Source organism: Microplitis demolitor, chromosome 4 (genome assembly GCF_026212275.2).
Source record: "Microplitis demolitor isolate Queensland-Clemson2020A chromosome 4, iyMicDemo2.1a, whole genome shotgun sequence".
NCBI lineage: Eukaryota > Metazoa > Arthropoda > Insecta > Hymenoptera > Braconidae > Microplitis > Microplitis demolitor.
Genome location: NC_068548.1, coordinates 17,456,738 through 17,474,191, shown reverse-complemented (window position 1 = coordinate 17,474,191; position 17,454 = coordinate 17,456,738). Strand labels below are relative to the sequence as shown.

General features: G+C 26.4%; 1 protein-coding gene across 7 annotated transcripts; it reads right to left on the bottom strand.

The window, feature by feature from the left end:
• Nucleotides 1-933: 933 nt before the first annotated feature.
• Nucleotides 934-13,453, bottom strand: LOC103574223 (uncharacterized). 7 transcript variants are annotated; one of them, XM_014442342.2, is made up of 11 exons: nt 13,388-13,453; nt 11,688-11,858; nt 9,713-10,037; nt 9,403-9,610; nt 6,914-7,083; nt 5,330-5,516; nt 3,976-4,130; nt 3,706-3,889; nt 2,925-3,250; nt 2,644-2,839; nt 934-1,296 (listed from the first exon to the last, which is right to left on the bottom strand). In XM_014442342.2, exons 3-11 carry the CDS (start codon nt 9,947-9,949, stop codon nt 1,205-1,207), a joined length of 1,755 nt encoding a protein of 584 aa, XP_014297828.1. In that variant the 5' UTR covers nt 9,950-10,037; nt 11,688-11,858; nt 13,388-13,453; the 3' UTR covers nt 934-1,204. The 7 variants fall into 7 exon arrangements, with proteins under 7 accessions (XP_014297828.1, XP_014297829.1, XP_014297831.1 ...); XM_014442343.2 differs by lacking the exon at nt 13,388-13,453 and adding an exon at nt 12,545-12,651; XM_014442345.2 differs by lacking the exons at nt 11,688-11,858; nt 13,388-13,453 and adding an exon at nt 11,096-11,465.
• Between the last annotated feature and the right edge of the window lie 4,001 nt (nt 13,454-17,454).

The following is a 17,454-nucleotide window of genomic DNA, read 5'->3' as shown; positions in this document are numbered from 1 at the left end:
TTAAATTCGCCTAAGATATTTTCTCCCCCATCTCTAACATTTTCACCACCATACAAAGAGAAAAATTCATCTTGCATTATTTCTGTTTGCCAAGTACCGTCAACAAAATCAAGAATTCCTCCGAGACATTCAGGACTTATATCCTATTTAGAATCTTCACCATCTCAAATTTGTTATCCGCAAATCCAGGGTTCGATTAATACTAATGCACAAATTCGTCAACAGCAACAAAATTTACAATTACCTCGTTCGAATTGCATACCAGAGCAATCATTGCAACGACATCAAATTCTTTCATCGCAATTTCATCATCAACAACCTTGCCCACAATCTTCATCTTATATTGTGTCTATTCCATTTCAATAAGATTAGTAACCGGCAAATTAAAAACTTTCTCAACAATAACAATTATTGCTTGTGTCGATGGACTAGCCAGTGAGAAATCTACAAAATCCTTATTAAAATTCACCCCTGCCATTTAAAAAATTACTACTAGAATCCAAACTATTGAGTGTATCAAAGTTGATAAGAATTTTTTTCTTTATAAATTAAATTTGTCAAAAAACTTTTGTTAAATTTCTTAGTATAATCCCAAAATAAAATTGAATAGTTTGAGGATACTTAAGTTATTAATTAAATAAATTTAAATAACTAAACAATAAAAATAATTTTATTATCATATAATTAGTTTTATTTACAACAATATTTTTTTATTTTATTGCTTATAAAATTACAAAACATTTTTTTTTTATGTTAAGTAGATTAAAAACATCAATATAAAATAGAATATATTTTATTTGTTATAGAATTTAAATTTTACTTAATTGCAACATTTAAAAAATTTATTTTTTAACAATTCTTTATCTATAACATGATTTAAAATTTTCATTTTGTATTATTATTAATACAATAATAATTATTATATAACTACAGACGAAGTTTATTGCTATTAATTTTTTTTTAACTCTGATAAAAAATATAGTACCAAATAGATCAGTTCTTAGCTAAAAGTTACATTTTTTTAAAATCATACAATCCTGAACAACTATTAAAACTTCTATAATACATCTAAATATTATGTTTTTTAAATAAATCATTTTCATTAGCATGTTTTTATATTAGCCTTTTTACATTTGTATGGATATCATAAAAAAATAATATCACATTTATTTATTTTTTTAATGTGAACTAAGTATTTATCGATTTAACTTGATTCTTGATTAAGATTTTTTAAAGATATCCGCAGTATTTTACCACTAGCATTTCTGGGCATTTCATCAATAAAACTAACACCACCTGCAATTACAAACGAAAAAAAAATATTTATATTATTAATGAAATTGAATCTTCATTTGTCATAGAATATGATTACAACACTTCCTGAATTGAGGCGAAGTGATATTATATGATTAAACATCATGAAAAATTGCCAAATCCTCGCTAGGTAGGCAATTTCCCATGAAAGGTGAACCTTTAAACTCCGTCCATCTTACGGTTTTAATTTAAAAAATAACATATTATCGAAAAAAATAATTTTTTGTAATTCTAATTGCAGAAGTCTGATTTTCTAGCGATATATATATATGGCGGAGGGAAATATACGATTTTGACTAACTGTACTTAAGTCATTTTTACTCGCATACGTATCGAAAAATGATCTCTATCTCCTGTACCTGTCCCTACGCTATCGTATGGATACTTAAATAGTATTTACACACCGAGGTAGGAAAGTAGGGCATTCTAACCCATGTATATTCTGTAATTGGCTATCCGAGCTAAAGACAAGGTTGACAAACACGCGGATTGGGATGTTGTACTTGTTTCCGTGGTGTAGAATACTTTTAACCAGATTTGCACCTGAAAGTTTAAATTTGTGCTTCTGTTTGAGGGAAGATTTGTTAATTATTTCATAAAAGAAAAGTACAATTTTCTTTCCGCTAAATAGGACAGGAATTTAAACTTTCAATGCAGTCGTGGTTAAAAATACTGTAGCATATCGGAATAGTATATTATACACTAAGGGAGGAAAGTAGGACATTTAACTCGTGTGTGTCATTGCCTACCCGAGCTAAAGGCGAGGGTGGCAAATACGCGAATTGGCACGTCGTATTTTCCTCTGTGGTGTTTATACTATTTTTTACCAGAGTTTCACCTGAAAATTTTCTCGTAAATGTATAGTGAAAATTATATTACTTCTTTAATCGTTCGTTAGACAGGATAAAGATCTATACAAAAAAATCTTAACGACAAAGTCAATTCTTGTATTGTGATCACACTTCTGTGCTATTAAATTACATTTTAAAAAAAGAAAAATTTTAACTTATTTTTTTACGCTAATCAGACTTTTACCGTTGCTATTACAAAAAATGTTGTTCGCTACATTATGTTCAAAGGTAGAAATCTCGGTAGACGAAGTGACAGCACTTATCTGAAGTTATCACACGTTCTCAAGATCTCGCAGGTTATATTCGGGCTGGCTACCCTCTTTCGTTTACCTGCTCGGTCTCGTTAAGAACACGCCCTAACTTTAGTCGCGACGGTCGCGATGTCACTTCACCTGTTGGAATTCCTAGGCTTCGCACACATGTACCGTAAAAAACTATATTATTAATTTTAAACAATATTATATTAATTTAAAAATACCTTTGAGTTCTTTGTACTCTGAAACTTTTCCTTTCATAAAATTTTGTATATCTTCTGCACTCGCCGATTTATTTGGTTTAAGTACAACGAATGCCTTAGGTACTTCTCCAGATCGTGGATCAGGTACTCCAACAACAGCAGCATCAGCAACAGCAGGATGAGTTCTTAAAATAGCTTCTAATTCTGCTGGAGGTACCTAAATAAAATTTTTAATTATTTATCCGATAATAATTGCGATTAACATAATTAATTTATTTTATTTCAAACATGTTTTTGTTTACCTGGAATCCTTTAACTTTGATGAGTTCTTTCAGTCTATCAGTTATGAAAAATGCAAAATCTTCATCATAGTAAGCAATGTCACCCGTTTTTAACCATCCATCTTGTAAGGTTTCTTGTGTTGCTTTTTCATTATTAAAATATCCTTTCATTACATGAGGACCTTTTATCCAAATTTCTCCAGTTTGTCCTGGTGTAACAACATCATTACCTGTTAGCGGGTCAACCAACCGTACTTTGCATAAATTTACTGGATGTCCGATACTTGAAAACTTAGAATTGGACATTTCTAAAAATGATACAGGGGAAGATTCTGTTAAGCCGTATCCTGTAACAAAAACAGTTATCATATAATTATCTATTGTACACATATGACAAAAGGGTAAGGCCAAACGGGTTCTCTAAATTTGAATCATCCAAAATTCTTTGCAAAAAATTAAAAATCTGAAAACAGCCTCAGAAATTTTTATACAAGTAATTAAATTAAAATTTTTACAATTCAAGATCGATAAAATTGATTTATTTAAGTTTATTTTTCTATACAAAATTTTATAGGAGGATTATTTTTATCCTGGAAGAAAAAAACATAAATTTAATTGTAAAAATTGATTTTTCTGAGAGAGACTCATTTCGTTTAGCAGTTAAATTAAAATAAAATCAATGAAACTTTTAAAATTTATTTCAGCTGTGGGTTTATTGTGTTCGCCATTATTAATTTATTTTTTTGGGGCTTTAATTTTATTTTACTCAGTGAAAAAACTTAATTAATAACTCTAAGTTTACCTTGAAGGAATCGTAATTGATCAGAAGTCATTTTGAACTTCTCATAAACCCTTTGAACATCTGATGCAGCTAACGGCGCTGCACCACTAAATATACATCTCACATCTTTGAAAAATTCAGATTTAACTCCTGGATGAGCACCGTAAAATAAAACAATAGGTGGTACACTAAAGATTAGAGTACACTGTGGAAAAACAATTCCTTTTTATTTTATAAAAATAAATTTAAGAAATAAAAAAATTTGTTTTGCAAATAATTATATATATTTACCTTATTTTTCGACAATACGTTTATGTATGAATCAGGAGTGAAACTTGGCAGTGTAATTAATTTAGCTCCTGCGGCCATTCTTGGCAACATTAGACCATTCATTCCATATATATGAAATAAAGGTAAAACAACAGGGATAATATCTTGAAATTCATCTGAAATTTATTTCAGATCGTTTAAATATATACAATATATATTAAATAAAAAGGCCATTCGGCAGCCGAAATGGAAGTAGATTTCATAACAATAAAAAAAAAACTACTAGGATACACAAAAAAAAATCTGTCATTACACAGATTTCCGCATCACCCATGAGGTACCGTGAAGTTTCAATAAATTAATCATGAATTAGGTATGAAATTGAAAATAATAAATTCTAAACCTCTATAATGTTTAGACATTTTTGCTCCCTTCTCTCCTCTCTACGTGGTAAAGGCCTACTGGGGACCCGCCACGTTAAAGAAAGGGCACGCATCTTACTACACAGTATTTCATGGGTGATGTGGAAACCTGTGTAATGACAAAATTACTGACTAACTGATGTTCTTATAGATAAAATAATAATAGATAATATTTAGCGCGTTATATCCCATATATATATATATATATAAATACATACATATATAAACTTTTGAACCATATGCATTTTCTGAATTCGTTTGACGAGCTGAGTCGAAATATAGCAAAATTTTTCAAAAGTTCCGTCATGAGGACCAATGCAATAGTTAGATTTCTATGAAATCTACTAAAAATGTAACATTGGAAATACAAAGTATCTGATATAAAATGAAAATGTACTAAACCACAATCACATTTTTATTTTACGTATACGGAAATAATTACGAGCTATATTCAAACGAAATGATTTTCAAAAATTATAAGCAGCTGATAATAAAACTTTCAGGAATTTTAATTATTCGATTAGCATCTTGAATCGAATAGTAATATTCTACTTGAACACTATTCGCATACTTCTAATCTTTATAAAGAAACTGATAAAAATGATCGAGATATTAGAGTAGATAATATATCTATTTAAATATAACAGATGAAACTCTAGTTCGATGTAAATATATTAATGAAGTATCTGTTATATCATAATCTGAAAATTTATTTTCCATTGCGTTAACATTCCAAGTATTTTATCAAAAATATTAATAATTGCTATAGATGACAGAAGCTCAGTAAATAATTAAACGAAATAAGTATATATAATTGGTATATCTTATCAGCCATCGGATCTCTGTTATCTTATACATATATTTTCGAATTACACAGAATCGTAATTTCTATCACACGTGATAATAATCTATCTGCATAAAAATTTATTGAAAAAGAAAAATATTATTATTACCTGGTACTTGTATAAAGTCACAACTAGAATCTGTCATTATCATATCCGCTATTAAATTGTAATGAGTTAACATTACTCCTTTTGGAAGCCCAGTGGTACCACTTGAATATGGCAGTATTGCAAGATCGTGCGCATTCCGACATTTTTCTGGCACTTGGGGTAATGTTTTTCCTCTTGTTAAAAGATCCTTTAATTTAAAATAAAAAAAATCCATAAATAAAATTCGTGCTTGAAAAAAGAGTAATTCAAAACGAAACAAGAAAAATCTTTAGCAAAAGATATCAAATCGTAATAAATTTTATGAAATTTAAATAAGTTTACACTAAGAAAATAAAATAATGTCCAAACAAGAATTTTTTGGTTCGAGAAATCCGTTCAAAATATTTTCTCTATTATTATTAATTATCAATTTCTTGAGAAAAGAGCATCAAATTTATTTTTGTTATTATATAAATTTGATATTATTTTACGAGTAAACTAAAGAATAACTTTACTTGAATTTAATAAAAATTATTTCCATCAATGCTACGAATTCTTGAGACAAAATTATACATTCTCAAAAATTGACAAGAGTACATGTTCTTGTATCAAGTAAAAATTCTTAATAGAAATATTTTTTTTTCTCAGTGTATTAAAAAATTTATAGTAATAGATAAAGCCCACTGAGAGAAAGAATTACTTTCATAAAAAAAAATATATTCTTGATTCAAGATTTTAATTTATTATAAATTTGATATAAAGTTATTTTGTGGTTGAAGGAAGTACAAGTTTTTTTGTACATTGCAGTTCTTTGTGACGAAATAAAATTTTAACAAATTTTCCTATCACAACTTACATTATTGTAATAGATAAAATATGTAAATGGATAAAAAGTTTTCAGTCAAAAAATATGTAGAATTTTGATAAAAGAATTTGTTAATTTTTTTCGAAAATATTTTATTTTGTAGTGAGTAAAATTTTTTTTTTGTCACGGAAAATTACAATACTACTCTCTTGGAATGAATCAGTGAAAAGTACTCCAATCAGTGAATACCAGTGAATCGTTTTAAGAGAGTACAAAAAAAGATTGTAATTTTTTTAGTCAATAGAAAAAATATTATTAAAAATTTGTAATAAATTAAATTTTTTTGATCAAAAATGGAATTTTTTTTTATAAAGCAATTTTTTTTCGTAGCGTAATTTTAAATTGCTTAAAATTGTCAAAAATTTTCGAAAATGCTGAATTGCACTTTAAAAAAGTTTTGTTTCGCTCTTAGTTACTAATGAAGTTACAAAGTTCAGCCATAAAAAAAAATAGTACATGACAAATAATTTTATATATTTTATTTTATGTTATTATTTTTCTATTTTCTAGTCAACAAACGGTCTAAGATCCAAACTTAAATTTGATCGTCATCCTTTGATAGGCTTTCCTTAAGCCTAAACATACTTTTACGAAGAAGTCGTACTACCCTAACAGGGACAAAATTACTTGGGTTGACTATATCTCTTTTATTCAAATTAATTTTATTTCGAATAAAATAGTTTTATTGCTTCCGAAAAAAATACTATATATAATGCCTATAAATTAAAAAAAAAAATTACTTTGAAAGGAATTGATCCCGCTGGTAAAGCTCGATCCGTATCCTCAACAATTATAAAAGGTGAATTCGGAGGAAGAGTCGCTTTTGCGGCAATCATCACATTCGTTGCTATTTCGGAGGATGTAATAATTGCTTTTGCTCCAGATGATCGTAGTTGTCGAGAAATTTCATCTATCACAAAAAATAAAAATAACTCATAATGAGAAAATTATTACATGTTTAAAGTGCATATATAAATTACAAGGTTAAGTAAACATGTAGACACTTGCATACTTTTATAATCATGAGTTAAGACTATTAATATACACAATAATATAGAATTTAAATGAACACTAATGGTAAAAACAACTGTCTGATAGGATAACATGCTCCGATTAACGCAAATGACCTCTGATACGTTTTAATTATTAAAATATTCATAATTTATGTCTATTTAAATTTGGTTGCATTAATAATTATTTCAGTGATTATATAAAAATCAAATAAATAAAATTCCGACATGGAGAAAAAAATTAAGTAATTTTTGCTAAATTTGAAAAAAAAATTACAATCCGAGGAGTAATTTTGGACATTAAAAAAAAATCAAAACTTGTACAAAACTCAAAGTAAAAATTACATCATATTATTTAGAATAATAATTTCTATTGATTATAAAAATTACTACATTCAAAATAAAATTTACTAGCGACAAATGAAAATTATAATGTACCAATAATTTTTACTATTGTACTTAGTAAATATTAGTTAAAGCGCTTCGTGAAAGATATATTCTGGCGAGTAATTTTTACAATCTCAAATAGTAATTTTACCTTCCGGAGCGGCAATTTACTTTACGGATATTCTAAAATGTACAGTAACCTACGAAGAATTACATTGGAGATGTAATATTTATCAACTACGAAACAAAAATTGCGACTAATTTACTAACTTTTAATAATTCTGAAAACAATTTCAACTTTTTGTAACATTGAACTATTTTTATATGAATAAGTAAATATTGATTTTTTCCACGCGAAAATTTATCGAAGCTTTATTGTAATTATTATGATAAGTGAAAATTACAATCTAAATTATACCAGATATTCACCTTCACGGTTTTTTTCAATCACTAAACAATTTACAGCATTCGGTTCGTTAGTTTAGGTTCTATTATCAACAAAACATTAAAGAAATTGCTGTTCTCTGAAGTTTTTTTTAGATATTTTATATTTCGAGGTTATGATCCAATTCAAAACTTCTTTATCTCTTTATCAGGATTATTTACATTAAGTACTGTCCAAATCTATGCGTTTTTTTAAGAATAATCGTAGATACAAATTGAAAGTTTCATGTTATCAACTATTTGAGATTTTTTTAATTTTCGTAGCTCAATGCAATACATAACTTTTTTTGAACTTGAAGAGCTTAAAAAAAAAACGCTTCCAATAAGATTTTCAAGCGCAATCCATAGAGTATAAATCTTCTTCAATAATAAGAAAGTAAATTATTTTTATAACTTCAACTGCATGACTTGAGATATTTAGCTGTGTTTTTTTTTTCGTGCATTCAGTACATAAATTATTGCATACATCCAGTGACATCGAATATAATACACAGTAAAAAATATTGTGTTAAAATCAACACAATCTGTGTGTTAGAAACGGTCCCCACAATATTTTTGTTATTTTTTAACAAAGACTATTTGTATTGAATTTCAGCAAAAAATTTGTGTTAAAATTTCTACACGAAATTCGAGTAATATGAGAAGTAACTTCAACACTTTTTAAATGTTAATGGTGACAAAAAAATGTTAACATGTACATTTTATTTTTGTACCATGAATTATTTTTAGGTTATCAAAAGTGTCAACAATTATTATTTAATATTGAACTATTTTGTGATAGTAAACATAATCCTTCCTAAAGTTGGCAGACAGTTAACAATTTTCGAATTTTTTTATCAACAAATCAATTACGAAAAAAAAAAAGATATGCGCATGTAAAAAAGTAACAGATGCAATTTTTTAAATATTTTTTTTTTAAACTATACGGATCATGAACTTTGTCAACTTAATTTTTTTTATGTTCAATTGAAAATAAATAAAGTCAATGTCACAAAAATAATAACTAACCAAGCAGAACTGATACTTAATGGCGCTTCCCGCGTGAATAGAAGGAAGACATTTTTTTTTAACACAATTCAACTGTCGCTTCAACACTTTTTTTGTGTTGATCTTAAAGTAACACTTAATAAATGTTGATAATATCGATTTTTATAGTAGATAACACTTTTAAAGTGTTGAATAGTAAATCGATTAAAAATTTTAAAGTAACACAAAGAATTGTGTTGATTTAACACAAAATAATAACACAATAAATTTAACACGGACCGTTATTAACATAGATACACAATATTTTTTACAGTGTACCGAATCCGCAAGATATATAAGATTCTATCACTTATTGATGAATTGTAATAGTTAATTAACTTTTATAATGATTAATAACGTACCAACTGTGTATAAAGGATTGACCGTTGTACAAATGAGTCCAGCTTCTAAAATACCAAGCAATGAAATTGGACTTTCCGGCAAGTTTGGTAATATCAGTGCCACTACATCACCTTCTCTTAAGCCCATATTTCTTAAACTTCTTGCAATATAATTAGCACTATCTCTCGCTTCCGCGTACGTATATTTTCTTCCTGTAATTCCACATTCCTATAAAAAAAAATATATATATAATTAAAATTTTGATTAAAATTGCGTAAAATACTAAATTATACAAATATATTAGTAATTAAAATACATTTCTTTACGTACGGCAGCAATTTTTGTCGGCCATTTTTCCAATTTCTGCCATATAAATTCAGGAATAGTTAATGAAGGTATTTCAATGTCTTCATAGGATGATGTAAAAATACGCTCACCATTATTACCTTCAATCACTTTACATCTTGAAACAGCCGACGCATATCTTACTGAGGTTAAATTCTTAATTCTTGAGCCATTTTTTAAAACCAATCCCATTCGTTGAATCCCACGTATAAGAGACTCCATAATTTCTTAGAAATATAAATCTATTAAATAACTTTTATGTTTATTTTTAATTTATCGTCAATTGCATTGCCCAATAATATCAAGTATTCTGTGAAAATAAAAAAAAAAAAATTAATTTTATTTAAATAAAGTTCGTCTGTATTTTAAATATGACTAAAGAACAAAGTACAATTGATAAAATTAAGAATGTAATTTAAATTGATAAAAATTACAGAATTGGGGGCACGTCTTAAAAAAATAATAATAATAATAAATAAATATAATGGAGCTTGAAATTCATATATTTAAAATCTACAACTGATAAATTATTGATAACAATAATTTTAATCATTGTGAATCATTTAAAAATAGATCTTTATCATTCAATGAAACTGATAGAAGTTAAAAAAAAAATATAAATAAATAAACATTTATCATCGTGAGTAAAAAGTGTCGCTCCCCTTCTCCTGTTTAAAAGTAATGATATTGGGCGCGTAACTGTTGCGAGTCGTCTGGTTCAAAGTCCGCTTGTTACGAGTTTGTGTATACACGATACGAAAATATTTATTAGCTGAATATGACAGTGCATCTCGTTTATAACAAAATTTTAAAATAAAAAAAAACATAAAAAATTTTACTTTCAACCGAATAATAATTTTATTAACAATAAATAAATTTATAAGTAAACTGACAAAAAATATTTAATAATTAATTAAATGTAAAAATTAAAAAAATTTAGTAAACTAATAGATTATTAAAAAAAAAAAGTTAAATAAATGTTTTACAGATATTCTTATAAATAAACTCACACGATAAATTACTCCAAAGTCCATGTATGAGCGACTTATAAAATGATATTACTATCGTTTTATAAAGTTATTTATTTACAACTATACTATCAAGAATTTTATTTATGCCGTCTCAACGATTGTAATTGATAAAAGATTTTTGTGCCTCTAGACATAATTATTCACTCCGATTACTAAATTATCCGACTCACAATTATTTTGATGTTATCAAATATAATACAAAATAATTAATTAACTTCATCGAATGAAATGAAATAGCTATTGACATTATAAAATCAAATATATTTTAATTTTATTCACTATAAATTATCAATAACAAAAAAAAAAATCTACAGAAAAAAATTTGATATAAACTCACATACTTAACAGCAGTAAAAAATATAATCACATGAGTTAATTTTGTTAGACATTTAAAAAAAAATGTAACGAATTTTAAATACTTTGATGGTCAGTAAAGTTGAAAATAGTTCAGTAGGATAAATAACTATAACTAACGATATGTACCGATTCGTCTGCTGGGCAGACACAAATGGTACTGCGTTCACTAACTTTCATCGTAAGACACTCAACTATACTACTTCTTTCACTGACTGGGTTTTACGTGTAAACTTAAACAAAAATTACGTAAAATATACGTATAGTGAATGCATAACAAACTGTTGTCTGTTGTTATGCTCTTGGAGGCTCGACTCATGCATCGAACCAGTCGCGACGAATCATAATAACTAAGGACCGGCTTCTCCCCTATAATAAACGTACACTGTACAGTAGGATGAAGACTCGACACAGGTTTTACTTTCAATTTATATATATATATATATATATATATATATATATATATATATATATATATATATATATATATATATATAAATAGTTGTTTGTGACTAAGGGCGTAGGTATTTACACTCATGCTATTATTAGTACTTAACTCAATACGACTATCGTACCTGATTATGTAATGATGTAATTAGACTTGGTGTTATTAACGAGCGTATTTGCAGCAGACTGATGATGTTTATGAATATGAACTGTTCAGTTTCAAGTTTCTGATAGCAATTATTCCCCCCTCTATTCAATGAATTTTCAACATTACTTGCGTCCTCGGACTTTAATTTCTTCTATATACATGAAAGGAAGTATTTTGTTTTTATTTTTTATATATCAATTACTTTTTTGGTATTCTATAATAAAAATAAAAAACTATATCTATTATTGTAAGGCTATCTATAAATAGTAAAATGTATTTATTGCTATATATATGCAGAAAAAGGGTGGGCAAAACGGACGACTCTAAAAATTTGGTAAAAATTTTTTTTGTTTTTTTCAAAATTGTTTTTCATTGTCATTTACGACTCTTGTCTTTATTTGTATATAATTTTGAGTGTCCCAAATTTTTTTTTCATATAAATTATTTATCTTCAATAATTTTTTTTTTCGGCATCTTTATTTACTGACTGTATTGTATCACTTTTTTTTAGTTAGATTAGATATAAACAATTTTATTATAGTTATTTTTTTTAAACAAAAAAAATATTGATACTTTTTTTTGGGTGGTTCGTTTTGCTCGATAGTGGAAAAAATGTTGTTTCTATGGCAACTGGAAATTTGGTTTAATTACTTTATATGGAAGTCAAAAATAGAAGACTCGTCGTATTCAAATTCATAAAAGTCCATTCTTTCCATAAGCGGTCCCGTTTTACCCGGCTTTTCTCTGTATATATATGTACTCCTTATTTCTACTTTTACTGTTATCTGAAGTTACATTAATGCAATAATACTTATACTATATTAAAAATTCACTTACTTTTGTTTAAATATAACAAGTTGATTACACAATTTTAGATTTAAAGTGCAGGGTGAATTAATCATTTATGTTTACAAAGCTTGTAAATATTTTGAATTATTAAAAAAAAATTTGTAGCTATACGATACGGTTAACTCATACTTTGGGAATATATCTACTCAAATAATAATTAAAGTCAGTTGCTTACAATGAAATATGGAAAAAAAATTGAAACAACATTATAATTTGTCTTTTTTTTTACTTCTAAATATTTTGTTACACTGATGAAATAACCCATTGCGTCATAAATTTTAGAAAGATATCCACCAAAGATTTATAGTTTTCATATATAAATAAATATGATATAACTTCCTGTTTATGTTCAAATTACTTACCCAAAAAAATAATTGACGTATACAGCTATTAATTTGGAAACTTACATTACAAGAGCTATATAAGTTATATTAATATGTATTACAATGCATAAGAATAAAAATAATGATTAATTTTTATTTCCATACTTAAATCATTACTATGAGTATAAAATGAATTTATGATTAAAACTAATTAACGATTAATATCTGGCATTTTGTATTACAGTAAAAACTCTAACTTAATGATTATTTTAACTTGTATCGTTAATTTTTTTGTATCACTTATCCATCTAACCTTTCTGCAGTAACGACGCAGAGTGCAACAAGTTCAGCATTAAACTTTTATTTTGTTTTCTTTAAAAAATTGTTAATATCTTTATACATCGTTAAAATAAATATATAATGTTAACTATTAATATGAAGTTATAAATTATTTTATAATCTATTGCTTTCTTTGTAGTAATAAAATTATTGAACATAATTTATATACCGGTTTTTTTGACCTCAAAATTGTATATATGAAACCAGTCACTTTAAAGTTGAATACTGGTACAACAGCCGTACTGACACAATTTACATGTGAAAGAGTGATGAAGACAAAAATACGTCAATATTATTATTTTCAAGTAGAAAAACTGTTTGATAAGATATCGAATTATGTATTTTTTTATCATTATCTGCTTAAATGCATTGTGTTAATAATTATATGCATCGTAAGTTATTTCATTTTTATTAGCAAAGAAACAATAAAATTGTTAATACACCAATATTTTATAAAAATAAAAATAATAATAATTATAATTATAATCGTAATAATCGAATAGTAATATTCAATGAGTTCTTTAAAAATTAAAGTTAATGAAAAAAAATAGTATAATTATTTTTAAAACTTAGTATCACTTATTTAATGTCAAAAATTTCATTTCCGCTTGTGCAATGTTTACATGTATTGATAGTAAGATAGCCGATTTTCCTGTAATGTTTTAATATAATTATAAGTGTATTATTATATAACATACTTATAATTATAGTTATGACTTGGCGGTAGACAATAATCTATATATGAAAAAGTATAACTCAGAAAAAGCGTCATATGATCAAATATATGTGCACGCAGAAAAATTTTTAGTAAAAATTGTCTAAAAAGTTTAATACTGTGAGGAAATGTGGAAAATATCTTAATTTTTCCCATGCACATTGTAAAATATACTACTCGATTGTGACGAGCCCGCAAAAATATACGGGGTTGGTGAAGCGAGCGAGAGATTAGATGAGATTAGATTGAAGTTTATTGTTCATACACGGAGAAAAAATTAAAGGAACTGTTCCTAGTACGTTTATAAAATATCATCCCATACCGTTATGGTAATGATTACTAGGGATTATGGGATATAGACCCATACTTTTTGGGAAGGTTTCCATAAATATGGTAACAATTCCTATCATTATGGTAACAGTTCCCATATCGCATGTGAAAGAATCATGGTAATGATTACCATACTCATAGGAATAGTTCCCATAAGCAAATAGGAACCAATCCTATAACCACATTGTAACAGTTCCTAAGCGTATATGGTAATGGTTACCATAATATTATGGGAATGGTTACCATAATATTATAGGAATAGTTACAATAATATTATGGGAATGGTTACCATTTTATTGTAATATAGTTTCACAAAAAGATTAAATATACAAAAAAAATGCTTATTAGGTGAGTTCTCGCGCAAATTATTATTATGTACTACGATAGAGGGCGTGGGTGCTAGCTCCGTTAACTTGAAACCGTAAAATTCGTTTAAGTATCGCGGCTCGTCAACCCGAATGGTATTATCTTTATGCAAAATAATTTGTAAAAACGTATCTATGCCGAGAGAATTGTATTTTCGATTTATGATGATAAAAATTGTTTAAAATTCCTTTAAAACAAATTTGAATTTACTCAAGCTAAAAGAGGATTAGGGAAGAAAACTGCTAGGTCTTTAAACTTTACGTTAAACGTATTTAATATAGTGGAAACCTAAAACATGCAAACCTTCTCAACGTAAAGTTACACCGGCACTAAACTGTAACGTTACACGATAGCATGTAAATGAAGTGCAATTTTTACTAACAACATAGTAAAAATTTAGTTACTGGCTAGATGTCTTTACAGTACCAAACTTTATGGGTATTTTTTACTCAAGAATTATCTACAAGTGGTAACATCCATGCATAATTATTGCACAATAATACATATTTCATTAAGACATGAAATCATACATATTTTATTGATAATTATTAAAATACATCAATGATTTTTAAACGACTTATTTATTTATAAATGTGAATAATTTAATTATGATTAGGTAGGTGTCATAAGAATTTAACTATGGTATTTGCCCTCATGGTGCAGCATTGGTAAAATTTTGCTATAATATGTCTTTAGTCTAGTAGATTTCAAAAATATCATTAACTTAAAAAGTTGTCGAGGAAGAGGGACCAATATGGGCCCTGTGGACATTATGTCATTTTTTCCTAGGTGGTCCATTTAAACCTCCTCCCCTCTCTATGTAGAGATAAGTATATATATAATTGTATGTAATATAACACGCTTCGTCATTATGATAGCGCCTAAAACTTTTAACACATCTTAACAAAATTTAGTACGTTTATTGAAGATCTATTACCATTGGTTACTTAGTTGATAAATGGAGGTCATTTAAAATATTAACAATAACGAAAAATTCTAGTTTCTGGATACTCTTCCTTATAACTTTTTAATTAAACGATTTACCTATAGATTTTTGAAAAAGTAAATTGAAACTAAAAAATGAGCATAAGTAATTTTTTTTTTAAATCTTATCGGTTTTGTAAAACCTTGATTTTCAATAGTGAACTTTGATCTATACATTTATGAAACTAAGAATAAATAACTAAAATACTTACTGTAATATGAGCTCATAATAAACGTAGTTTAATAATATTGCAGTAATAAAAAGAAGTTGTTAAATAACTTGTGATTAGAGTAGCTAATTAAAATCTCATTGTTGATTAAATTTCTTTAAATGAAATAATTTGAATATTAAGAAAAAATCAATTCAGTCTTTGAAGTTTTTTAATAGAGTTTTGATCGATATTAATTAAATGATAAATGATATTTTAATCACCATGAAATTTATAAAAATTATTATTATTTATAATTTATTGTTATATTTACATCTATCTTTAGCGATTCCAGTGTTAGGTAAAAATATTATTATTAATTTATGTATAATTTTCTTTTTAAATTTTAAACTCTATTTAAAAGAAAAAAATTTATAAAATTACAGATAAAAATCCCGTAAGGTCTAAACACATGTCTAGAAATAATGGTTACGTAATATCGATTATGATACCAGAAGATCCAGACAGTAATTTAAATATTGATCAATTGACATTGGACTTTAGACGTCAACTTGAACTAATCAAACAACAACGACGTATTAATAAGTTTGAAAATCACTATTTAATTAATATGAAAAATGATATTTTAGCGTTTTCAAAATCAAAAAATTCATTTAAAAATGATCGGAAAAAATTAAATAATTGGAAGATTATAAAAAATGAAACTGTCAACCACCGACGGTTTGGAAAAAATTTTGGAAAAAGTAAGAAACCAATAAAATATCGTGGCAATTTAGTAAAACGTTTACAATCAAAAAACCAATCTAATTTTTTAAAAAATAAAAAAAATCAATGGAAAGACGTAAATGATGTAAAGTGTAATAAAATAAAATCATTATGCAAAAATAAATTTTCAAATAATTTTCATAAAGAGAGTAAAAGTTCATTTGATGTTATTAACTCTGAAAAAGATAAAGTAATTAATGAAAATCGGTTTGTAATTAATAATAATCGCAAAGAAAATTTACAAAGAACTACAGAAAGTTCCATTAGGAAAAATAAAGTCAATGATTATATTATTCCAAACACAAAAAATGTAGGATTCGATACTTTACCAAAGGATAATTCAATTCCTGATTGTACTCAACAAATAGATAAAAATGGTCAAAAATATTTATTATGTTTTAATGGATCAGCAATAAATTTACCTGAAAAAACAGTGAAGACTGTGGAAAATATAAATTATTTTAATAAAAATAAAGAAGAAAGTGTAAATAATGATAATTCATCCCCGAATAATATAAACTCAAATCAAAAAGTTTATCCGATAAATATACAAGTAAATGATTACAAGGAAATTGAAAAAATTCTTCAGAATCCTGAGGCCGCAATGAAGCATATTAATCCAGTGGACTTTGACAAAAATGAAAAAGTTAATTTAAATGATATCAATAATAAAAAAAGTCGAGATACGCAATCAAACAATCATTCAGAAAATAATCTGATAATGAAGCCAATCAATCATGACAATCGGCAAGTAAAGATATCAAGCGATTATTCTGAAAGTCTGCTGAGTAATTATGAATTAAATGATAAAAGTCGTTATGATTCATTAAATAATGAAGAACAATTGTCTAGAGATTTAAGTCAATCTAATTATCAAAATAAACCACAAGATGTTTATAAAATTTC